General features: G+C 38.3%; 2 protein-coding genes across 5 annotated transcripts in view; both read left to right on the forward strand.

Annotated features, from left to right (window-relative positions):
• MCU (mitochondrial calcium uniporter) overlaps positions 1 to 4,976 on the forward strand; it is a 275,222-nt gene extending 270,246 nt beyond the window's left edge. For all 4 annotated transcript variants that reach the window (XR_004959979.1, XM_036265017.1, XM_036265018.1 and 1 more), the window contains 2 exons: positions 40 to 156; positions 3,011 to 4,976. Coding sequence is in view for 3 of the 4 variants with exons in the window: in XM_036265017.1 (XP_036120910.1) it covers positions 40 to 156; positions 3,011 to 3,088 (195 nt within the window). In the remaining variant the exon portion in view is untranslated. The remainder of the gene's footprint in view (positions 1 to 39; positions 157 to 3,010) is intronic.
• Positions 4,977 to 10,926: 5,950 nt separating this feature from the next.
• OIT3 (oncoprotein induced transcript 3) overlaps positions 10,927 to 12,145 on the forward strand; it is a 34,746-nt gene continuing 33,527 nt past the window's right edge. Inside the window, exon 1 of the mRNA XM_036265528.1 lies at positions 10,927 to 11,199. Within this exon, the coding sequence (XP_036121421.1) occupies positions 11,139 to 11,199 (61 nt within the window). The 5' untranslated portion in view covers positions 10,927 to 11,138. The remainder of the gene's footprint in view (positions 11,200 to 12,145) is intronic.

The raw sequence follows: 12,145 nt of genomic DNA on the forward strand, positions 1-12,145 counted from the left end.
AGTACACTAAGGACTAATAATTTCTCCTATATTTTGTAGGAGTATGTTTATCCAGAAGCCAGAGACAGACAATTCTTATTATTTTTCCATAAAGGAGCCAAAAAGTCACGTTTTGACCTAGAGAAATACAATCAACTCAAGGATGCAATTGCTCAGGTAAGTTTTTCAAAAATAAAATTTAATAAATATTCCCCATCTTGCATGGCATTATTATTATCCATAACCAGAGTACTTCAATGGGTAAACTCTGAAAAAATGATCCAGCCCTCTTTTTCATATATAAATTGTTCCTTAGTTGATATAAATGACTATTTTAGCATGGACACCTCTCTAGAAAGTTTTATAACACAAGCAAGCAGGTGAAAAGATGGTGGGTCCTAGCTATCCTATTAACACTAGCATATTGAAATTTGTAGACATATTGTTACTTTTTCATTTTGTTTTTTTAGAGCTATTTTTACTTTTTTCTCGTTTAAAAATCTTTCTGCAATAATTAATTGACCCAGAGATTTCTCACCTAAAAAGTGTGGTAGCTCCTGGCTGGTGTGTCTCAGTAGATTGAGTACCATCCCATGCACAAGGAGATCATTAATTCAGTACCCGGTCAGGGCACATACTCAAGCTGCAGGCTCAGTCCTCAGTAAGGGGTGTGCATAAGGCAGCCGATCCATGTTTCTCTCTCATCGATGTTTCCATCTCTCCTTCCTTCCTTTTTCTCTCTAAAACTCAATTAAAAATATATATATTAAAAAATAAATAAGTATGGCCCTGGCCGGTTTGGCTCAGCAGTTGGAGCGTCAGCCTGCGGTCCAGAGAGACCCGGGTTCAGTTCCCGCTAGGGGCACGTACCTCGGTTGCAGTTTGTCCCCGGCCCTGGTTGGGTCGTGCAGGTGGCAGTCATTCGATGTGTCCTTTTCACATCAATGTTTCTCTCTATCTCTCTCCCTCCCACTCTATCTGAACAAAATCTCGAAAGGTGTCCTCGGGTGAGGATAAAAAAATAACAATAATAAATAAATAAGTGTGGAAGTCATGGGTCAAAAATAAAATCTAGGTGAGAGAGACTACTAGGAATCTTTGTCAGGAGCAGGTAAGAAATTATTGAACGACAAGATACTCTTTTAAAAGATACTCTTTTAAAAGAATATATATATATATTCCCAAGGACATTTTTTCATTTTTGTTTAGATAGAGTGGGAGGGAGAGAGAGAGAGAGAGAGAGAAACATAGATGTGAAAGGGACACATCATGTGGCTGCCTCCCACACAACCCCTACCAGGGCCGGGGACAAATCGCAACCAAAGTACATGCCCTTGACCAGAATCGAACCTGTGACTCATTGGTCCATGGGTTGACGCTCTAACCGCTAAGCAAGACTGGCCAGGACAAGATTGATGTATTTTACTTTTTATAATCATTACCTCTTTCAGACTTCTGAGTGTGCCTTCCTCACTCTGAAATATTGGATTTTGGTGAATAAATCCTCATCATATTTTCCTGAGTCCTTTATAACTTTAGAGATTTTTCAAAAATCTTTAGAAGTTCTTCCATCTTCTTAAATGTTTAGTTCCTCTTCTCTGAACCTTTCTGCCTTCTCTGTCCAGAGATGGGGTTGTGCTTTGAATAAGCTTAATCCATCTTCCTGCATTGTCTTCTGTTGCTCTGTGTGGTGGTTTTCAGCTGGAGGGAATGCAACAGAATAATCTCTGGAGCTATTAAAAATATAAATGCTTGGCCAGCCAGTGTGGTTCAGTTGGTTGAGCATCATCCCATGCAACCATAGGTCGCCAGTTGGATTCCCAGTCAGGGCACATGTCTGGGTTGCAGGCTTGTAGAGGGAGTGCAGGAAGCAGCCAATCAGTGGTTCTCTCTCACTGATATTTCTTCTTTTTTTTAATCCTCACCCGAGGACATTTTTCCATTTTTTGTTCAGATAGAGTGGGAGGGAAAGAGAGGAAGAGACAGAGAGAGAGAAACATCTATGTGAAAGGGACACATCTAGTGGCTGCCTCCCGCAGGACCCAACCAGGGCCGAGGACAAATTGCAACCGAGGTACATGTCCCCAGCGGGAACCGAACCCGGATCTCTCCGGACCACAGGCCGACGCTCTAACTGCTGAGCCAAACTGGCCAGGGCTCTCACTGATATTTCTATCTCCCTCTCCCTTTCCCTCTTCCTTCCTCTCTGAAATCAGTTTTTTAAAAAAAATACAGATGCGCCCTGGCCGGTTTGGCTCAGCGGTTAGAGCGTCGGCCTGCGGTCCGGAGAGACCCGGGTTCGGTTCCCGCTAAGGGCGCGTGCCTCGGTTGCAGTTTGTCCCTGGCCCTGGTTGGTCGTGCGGGTGGCAGCCACTCGATGTGTCCCCTTTCACGTCGATGTTTCTCTCTCTCTCTCTCTCTGTTCCTCTATCTCCCTCCCGCTCTACCTGAACAAAAAAAATGGAAAAATGTCCTCGGGTGAGGATTAAAAAAAAAAAAAAAAATACAGATGCTTCAGCCCGACCCTATGCCTATTAATCCAGCTCCTGGGGTGAGGATCAAGCCTATGTGAGTTTTGAAAGTGCTGTATTGACTACCCATCTTCGTTTAAAAGATCAGTAGCTACTGAAAAACTTAAACCACTATTGGATAAACAACAAAAGTCTTGAGCAGCATAAGTTAAATATCTGGCTCCAGGCAAAGGTGTGTGAAAGGGCATCTCTCTGGAAAAACATCGTGGTATATCAGATGCTCCCCATATTCTTCAGCCCCTGAATCTTGCCCTATTGAAACACAGTCTTTCTGGAGGCTCTGTTGACAGCTGAAACTGCCAGACTTTGATTTTAGTCCCCCTTTGTTGTCCTATGGCTTTAAAGCTCTTTGCCTCAGAGGCACTCTTATTTTGAGAGTAATTGAGATGATTTCTCTTACACATAGTGATGGAGGAGAGATAATTTCCTTTTCTTAGGAAGCACTAATATCATTGAATGCTTCACTAGCAAGTTTTTCTCACCTTTTGTTTCTATTTTAGGCAGAAATGGACCTTAAGAGACTGAGAGACCCATTACAAGCACATCTGCCCCTCCGACAAATTGGTGAAAAAGATTGATCTGCAAAGAGCCTCTGAATCCCAGCAGAAAGAACACTTGTTTATAACTATTGCCTTTTTAATTAAAACATTGCAGGTGGAAGCTGGGAGCTATGTTGGGGTGGAGGGTTTTTACCTTTAATTAAAAAAAAAAAAAATCAAGGATCTTAGGGAAGAAAGGAATGTTAAAATCTAAAGATCAGGCTTTGTGAAATATAAGCTCAAAGGGCTTATTGAATACTGTCTTAATCAAGCATCTCAGTTCCTGGATGAAATGATCCATTATATAGTTGAGATATTCATAAAGAGTAAATGATGCTGGGGTGTTAGTTCTTGCATTGTCTTTGCAGGTCAGCAAAAACAGTGACACACCAGCATTCTTACTCAGCTCTATTTTTTTTTTAATTTAACTTTTCTTATTTTTCACATAGGAGTCAAAAAATATACCAGAAAAGCAAATTCTCAAGATATGTGGGTGGCAAACAGAGTCTGAGCCCATGTCATTATCATTTATTTTAAATTGGACCCAGCCTCTACAAAGTAAACCAAGAATCTGTCCCACTTGTGCCCCTTTTCTGACCACTCACACCTGTTGGTTACATTAATTTTATCTATATGATAATTGGAACCAATTTATGACTGCTTAATGATTGACACTTTGGATTATACCTTCTTAAATGTCTGTATATTCCAGTGCTCTGAATCAGTATCTAGAAATCATTGGCAACACTGCATGAGGTTTATTTTTTTGTTTTGTTTTTTACTAATTAATCTTTAAGAGGAGGCAGAATTTCTCTTCTTTAACTATCTCATTTGATATTCCCCTCTCCCTCCACAACTCATATTGGGGGGAGAGGAGGTGTTCAGCTGTATTACCAAATCAGGAAGATGTAAGGTTTATGAATTGGCTAAAAATCATGGCTTTGTAGCCATTTCAGAACCAGAGTAATTTCATTGCTGTTAATCTGCTTGCGTGACAGCATTCCAGGCCACCCAGATGCCGCTGTCTTGTCTGGAGGCGTTGTTAGTCTCGAAGGACACACACACTTCCACGCTGTTTGTGAGCCCTCCCACCTCCACCACTTCAGTAGTTGTAAATCAAGTGTGTGGATCTCAAAGGGTGCAATTTATCTTTATACAGGCATACATTTCTATGGCTTCTTTCAATCTACCTTCTTCACCCAATTTTTTCTTAAATTGAGAGAAAGAAGCATTAATCTTGTACTCTATCTAAATATTTTCTACCATATTTCCAGATGACATATGCACTTGAAAATCAAAGGATTCTGTCTAATAATCTGTTTTTAATTACTGTGGGGGCAGGGTGGAGAGGATGATGGGGCTTGCCACACAGCTGATTGGCTTTTTTCTTTCACATGATTCATCCCTCCTCATTGTGGCAAGGGATTTCTTTCTCTTTTTCTTTCTCCTTTGGGATCATTGTGTATGAAAAGAAAAATTTTAAATGACAAACCCAGACTCCAGGTGCCTTGCAGAGGTTGAAGGCCAGCCAGGATTGCTGCTGCTGCTGCTCCTGCCACCTCCCCTTCCACTGGCATGATGGAATGAAAGGATGCATGTCTCCACTTCCCAACCCCTCCTCCCACTTCCTGCCCCTGCCGCTCCCCAGTCACAACCTCTTCCTTCATTTATTTTTGTTAAGTTGTGTGAATTATTTTTAAACCATTTATCCTGTTTGTGCACAGGGTTTTTAAGAAGAAATAGCACAGTGCAATGAGCAAGTCCTTTCAGGATGTGTGGGAGGCAAAGGAGGGAGGATGGACGTAGAGAAAAGTCCTTTAAACAAATAGCAAAATATTGAACATGTGTAAAATCCTGTATCATTTATGAAATATGTATAAAAAGCAATGTAACTTCTGGAACAATAAATACTTATTCAATTTTTGAACTATAACATCTCATTCTTTAAAACAAAAACCCCCCCAAAAAGCCCTTATTTTCCCATGATTCTAGGTGTGAAGCTTTTTACTTCTAAAATTGATTTTTATAAAAATACCATTTTAAAATCAAGATTTGTTTCTAGAACCTTTATTTTATTTTATTTTTGAAATAGACATTTCATTAATTTTTTCTGAACTAAGATGGTCAGTATCTTCATAATTTTCCAGAGGCACCCAAGATTAAGTGACCTGTACAGCCATATAATGCCACTAGCAGCACTGAGACGAATATCGTTATCTCTTGATTAACAGGAAAAATCTCCATTTTATTAGACCACTAGATTGCCCATGTGGTCTCCTAGACTCCAGAAAGTTTGTCAAGGATGAACCAAGATTAAATATTATTTTAAGAGTTTGTATCAAATGTATAATTATCACCAAAGAAGAAAATATACATGCTACTTAGTCCATCAAAAGCATATCAAAAAGCACATATTATATAACATAAAAATCATGTGATCACATCAGTAGATGCAGAAAAAGAATTTGGCAAGTTAAAACACTCAAATGGGTATAGAAGGAAAGTATCTCAAGATAATAATGGCCATATATGACAAACCCTCAGCTAATATCATGAAGGTGAAAAAGCTTTTCCTCTAAGATCAGAAACAAGACAAGGATGCCCACTCTCATCAGTTCTTCAACATAGTACTGGAAATCATAGAGCAGTCAGGCAACAGCAAAAATAAAAGGCATCCAAATTGGGAATGAAGAAGTAAAACTCACTGTTTGCAGATGACATGATTCTATAAGACATCACCAAAAGACAATTAGAAACAATAAGTTGCAGTATATAAAATCAACATATAAAAATCTGTTGTATTCCTATATACTAACAATGAAATATCAGGGGGAAAAATGAAGAAAACAATACCATTTCCAGTTGAAACAAAAAAAAAATTTAAATACTTTGGAATAAACACAAAGAAATGGAAAGATACTCCATGTTCATGGATTGGAAGAATTAACAGTTAAAGTTACCATATTACTGAAAGCAATAAACAGATTAAATGCAATCCACATCAAAATCCCAATGGCATTTTTTAAAGAACTAGAACAAAAAAATCCTCAAATTTGTGTTGAACCACTAAATAACAAAAGCAATCCTGAGAAAAGGAATAAAGCCATAGATATCATACTCCCTGGTGTCAGATTATACCACAGAGCCACAATAATCAAAACAGTATGGTATTGGAAGAAAAACAGACACAGACCAATGGAATATAATTAAGAACCCAGAAATAAACCCACACATAGATAAGCTACTATTTTTTACCAAGGAGCCAGAAGATACAATGGAAAAAGAAAAGCCTTTTCAATAAATAGTGGAATAATTGGAAAGTCACAAAGGAATGAAACTAGACTGTTGATGCCATACACAAAAGTTAACTCAAAATGGATTAAAGACTTGAATATAAGACCTAAAACAATAAAACACACAGAAGGAAACAGGTACTAAATTTATGAACCTTGGTCTCAGAGGGGTTTTGTGAACTTGACCCCAAATGCTAGGGAAATATAGCAAAACTAAATGAATGGGACTACATCAAACTAAACTACACCACAAAGAAACCATCAACAAAACAAAAAGGCAACCAACCAAATGGGAGAAGATACTTGCAAAGGAGACCTCTGATAAGGGATTAATATCCAAAATACACAAGTAACTCATACAGTTCAACAAAAAAATCCAATTAAAAAGTGGGCAAAGGACCTAAATAGACACTTCTCCAAAGAGGATATACAGATGGCCAATAGACATATGAAACGATGCTCAACATCACTAATCATCAGAGAAATAAAAATTAAAACCACAGTGAGATATCATCTCACACCTGTCAGAATGACCATCATCAATAAATCAACAAACAAGGGTTAGAGAGGATGTGGACAAAAGAGAACTCAAACACTGCTGGTGGGAATGTAAACTGGTGCAGCCTCTTTGGAAAACAGTATGGAGATTCTTCAGAAAATAAAGAATGGAGCTACCATATGACCCAGCAATCCCTCTCCTGGGTATCTACCCCCCAAAACTGAAATCTTAGTTGCAAAGATATCTGTATCTCTGTGTTCATTGCAGCATTATTCACAACTGCCAAGACATGGAAACAACCTAAGTGTCCTTTGACAGATAATTGGATAAAGAAGATGCGGTACATATATACAGTGGAATATTACTCAGCCATAAAAAATTATGAAATATTGCTATTTCATTGGATGGATCTTGAGAGTATCATGCTAAGTGAAATAAGTCATGGAAAAGGACAAAAACCCTATAATCTTGCTCATGTGGGATCTAAAACAAAGCAACAAATGAACAAACAAAACAAGTTCATAGACACAGACAACAATATAGTCGTTACCAGAGGAAAAGGGGAATGGGAGAAGGATGATAAGGATAAAGGTAGTCAAATATATGGCAATGGAAGGAGACTAGACTCTGGGTGGTGAGCACACAGTGCAATGTACAAATGTTGTATTATAGAATCGTACACCTAAAATTTATATAATGTTATTAACCAATATCACCCCCCAATAAATTTAAAGGAAAGAAAAACATGCATTAAATGTTTGGCTGCATTTAGTGTAGTATGAGATATCAAAGAATCTCCTTAGCTGTCCCTATAGTCCTGCCTCCCGGCAGCTTACAGCAACCTAAAACAGACATCCCCAAGATGTACGTGAAGTGTAAGAAGATGTAAGATTGAAAAAGTTTGCGTTCAACCAATAATGTCTACATATTCCACAACATTCTGTTAGGCTTTAGTAAATTTTTAGTGGAGAAGTGGAGAGTGTTAAATCCATTAGTGAGTGTAGGTAATGCAGTTTTGCTAAGAACTGGAAAAGGAAAAGGATTCTTGGAGTATGATCTCTAGAGCAGCAGCTTGTCATCTCCCTGTTAGAAATGCAAGTTCTCTGGTCCCTACTGAATTATAAACTAGGAGGGGAGCCAGCAATAACAATGGTGATTCCGATGCAAACCATTGATTTAGTCAAACCATTACTTTAAAGAGAAGGAAACAGGCACAGAGAGATCAGCTATATCACAACTCATCATTAAATCCTCCCATCAAAACCAACCGAGGGACCAAAGGACTGATAAGTATGGTGAATATGGTTAATAGAAAAAATAGAGATCATGTTATAGATGCTGTTGTATCTTCCTTGACAGGGTATAGTGTTGAGCACATAGGAGATGATTATCAGAACAGATACAAATAGGTTGAGATTTTAAAATGTATCTGAAAAGATTTCACAGAAAAGTGGAACTTAGATTTTGTAACTCAGTTTCACCAAAACTGTTAAGGGTTGTAATTCATTTTTGTCACAGCCAACCACCTTTGGTTTGTGGTTCTCCCACATGTCCAAACTCCTTGTCTCCCAAATGCACTATGTGATTATTTCCTTAGGATAAATGCATAGGTTAATTTTAACGTATCCTACTGAATATAAAATGACTCACTCTATAAATTTGCATTTACGTATATTTTATAAATGAATCATCCACTGAGCAATCCCTCCTTCTTGAAACGGCCCTCAGCTCCTGTGGCTCTATTCTTGGATTTCCTTCTATAAATCTCTGACTACTTCTCAGTCTCTTTTTCAGCATTCTCTTCCTCTGCCCACATTTTTTATGTTGGGTTTGTCCAAGATTCCATCTTGGGCCCCATTTTCCATGGATGATTTTATCTACTCTCCTCTCCCAATTTCAGTTGCTTTTATATGCTGGTAGCTCTCGAATTGTTATTCTAGCTTGGCTCTATCCTGAATAGCAGAGTGCTTTATCCACCTCCTAACTGATCTATTTTTAGCATTCTCCCTGTGCATTAAATTCCTTTAGTATCTCCAGCATATTTTTGTTCATAATATCTAATAGCACATACTTTAGAAAAATATGAAAAAGAGTTAACATCAAATATGGGAGAAGAGAGACTGAAAGACACCACACGAAGTAGTCAGCCAAATCTAGACTGTGAGATATTCTATAGGACAAATGACTGGGTTTCTTCAACTAGCACGGGGGTTGGGGTGGAAGGAACCATTATAGGTTTTAAAAACTTAAAGAGACACTAGTATCATTCTTGTTTGAATCCTGACTGACTCAAACCAGCAATACAAAGAAATTTTTAAACAACTGGGAAAATTTAAATATGGAATAGGTATTAAATATTAAGAGATTTTTACTAGTTTTCAAAGTTGTACTGATGACATGCCAAATGGAAGGGTCATATGTTAGAAACGCATTCTGGTGTGTACATGAAATAAGAATGACAAAATGTTAGTAATTGCAACTGAGTGTTCATTATTGTTTACTTTCATATATATTTGAAGTTTTTCATCATAAAAAGTCAAAATGGAAGGGCAGATTAACTAAAAAGGAAAAAATAGGAATAAGAAAAAACAACCATCCTGGGAATGCTTGTTTACAGAACCAAGGGGCTATCTGGTAAAAGTCCTTGACTCAAGCAATTCATCCTGGCAGCAAATCTGGATTTATCTCATGCACACATCCTCTGTTTCTCTGCAACACATGTGAAGCTCTCAGATGGCTTCTCAGGGACGGGAAATTGTAGGGTTTTGTTTTTTCTGTCAAGAGCACTGATACTTAGCAGCACTACCCTGCACTAAGACAGTTCTCAGCTTCAGAGTCATCCATTGCTGACATGAAATTGCAGCTTAAGCTAATGATCAAATTGCCTGTGTTCTGCTGGCGTTAGTGATAAAATACCTAACTACACGTTTATATCCATGGAAATCCCTTGCTAGACTGCAAACTCTGCTTGCAGGGACCACTTTTACCGTCACTGTCAAAAACCAGTGACCAGCGTGGCATCTGACCCCTAGTAAGCACTAATGTTTCATTGCACTTAAACTCTTAGAGGAAAGGGGCCACAGTAATTTGAATGCCACTTAGCACAGTGAAAAAAAAAAATTGCAAAGATATTATAAAGACAAGTTTAAGGACTACTTCCCAGTCACTAGAAGTTTGGTTATTATGAAAAGAAACATAGATGAGAGAAAGTGTAAAGTAATATAAGCCCAAAGTATCTGGTCAAAGTAAAATCAGGAGAAAAAAAATTGGTTTCACTCAGATCCTTGTTTAATATAGTATTTAAAAACAAACAAACAAAACCTTTTCCCTACCCTTCTTTTTATCCTTCCCTTTAAAATTATCTCCAGTCACAATGTGTGCCAATTCTCAGGTATCAGCACTGTAGAATGTCAGGGAGCTGGCAAACTTCAAATCTGTAATTACCAAGGTCATGTCTGGGGCACATAATATATAGATCCCCTATGTTTTCTCTCTTTTGTCTAAAAATGAAACTAGTAAACTGTCACTTTCCAGTGTTGTTAATAATGAGGGGTTCCTCATTTGAAGCCCCTACCCCTATCTTAGTGTGAGAATTAATTAGTAAAATAAATAATACTAAACTATTTTAAATTTGGGAAAGAAAGGCATTATGAAAACAAGGTATTTATTGTTTCTTGAATTGATAAAAACACAAATCAAACCCTGTTTCTTTAGGAGACCAAAGACCATAATAAAAGACTTAGGACCTTGCTTCAAGAGACTATCGTCCCATCCCACACCTGTCCTTACTACTATTCTGTGTGCTCTTATAAACTCCTTGACCATCTGAACAAGACATCTCTTAATGACCAGTTTCAACAATTTGGCTTTATCCCATTCTCATTTAGTGTGCAGTGGTATGGCTGCAGCATCATGAAATAAGATTTTGACATGAGGGGATGTCCTTCATTTAGAGTTCCCTTCTGGATAAGATACTGGAGGCCTCGTTGCAGGGAATTCTTGAGTGAAAACAATGGGAGGATGAGGGATTGTGAGTATTTTTTCCCTAAAGAAAAATATCAATAAAATAACCCTGTTGACAGTGTAAAGCAATGTTTCTATCTGGGGTCAAGGCCAGAGCAATGGGTACTTTATCCCACTCATCCTTTTCCTCTGATAAAGCCCCAACCAGCACTGAAAAGTCTTTCTTCCTAAGAGCCTCGAGGTTTTTTTCAAAAGTATTTGAAAAAGAAGGGGACAAAGGAAAACTGGAATTAAGAGGATTTCCCAGTCAGTTTCTGGTGGCTGATGCAGAAGGATGCCTCAGCTTCTGCTTCTCACCTGCCTCTTCATCACAGTCACACCTGCAGCGCCAATGGGTGAGTCTAGTATCGAGTACTTGGCATGCTGAACTTTTTGTTGTAGGAAGTTGCTGTTATGTACAGATTGTTAAGAGCTAGATTCCAGTATCTTAAATACTGGGTCTAGTCACTGATAACCTATGAAGATATATTTTCAGAGAATTTCTGTTTCATGTTCCATTTAGCCTCTTGCCTGGGCAGCCAAAATTTCCATGGATCAGCCACATTCTACAGCTTTCCAATAGCTAAATATTGCTTGGAGTGTGTGTAAAAGGAATTCTAACTTGTTCCTATTTAAGGCACTTTCATGATTACAACTTCAGGAGCAAAACAATGATTTTTAGAGTTGAGGATAGAATTTTTTTTCTTCAATGATTTCAAGGGACTAGCTGAAAGCTATAGCCCCATGAAAGGCACAGACCTGGAAAATCAAACTTCATAGTCTTGACATCTGAAAATATGACTTTTTGCACAGGCTGAGTGAATCTTTTTGTTTTTAGTTTTTTCAGACTGAGTGAATCTTAAACTGTCTCCCTCAAGCTTGGCACAAAACTGGCCAACAAGGCAAAATTTCAATTCCACTTACTAATAAATGCCTCTCTCCTTTTTCCAATAGAATTTAAGTTCTAATGGGAAGAGAGTGTGAGAGGAGGTTGAGATGGAGAGAACATTCCTTCTTGGCACTTTTGAGTAACTCAGTATTTCATTGACACTGATTTATATCTTCAGAGTAACTCAGGTCTTCCTCTAGCACTTTTAAGGATTCACATTAAAAATAGTCTTGAGCCTGGCTTGTGTGACCTGGTTGGTTGAGCATTGACTGATGCACCAAGAGGGGTCAGGGCATACGCCAGGATTGCAGGCTTGATCCCCAGCAGGGGGCGTGCAGGAGGCAGATGGATGTTGATGTTTCTCTCTTGTGGATATTTCCATCTCTCTCCCTCTAAAAAAATAAAATTCAATT

This window comes from Molossus molossus, unplaced genomic scaffold, assembly GCF_014108415.1.
Source record: "Molossus molossus isolate mMolMol1 unplaced genomic scaffold, mMolMol1.p scaffold_m16_p_17, whole genome shotgun sequence".
In the NCBI taxonomy this organism is placed as follows: Eukaryota; Metazoa; Chordata; class Mammalia; order Chiroptera; family Molossidae; genus Molossus; species Molossus molossus.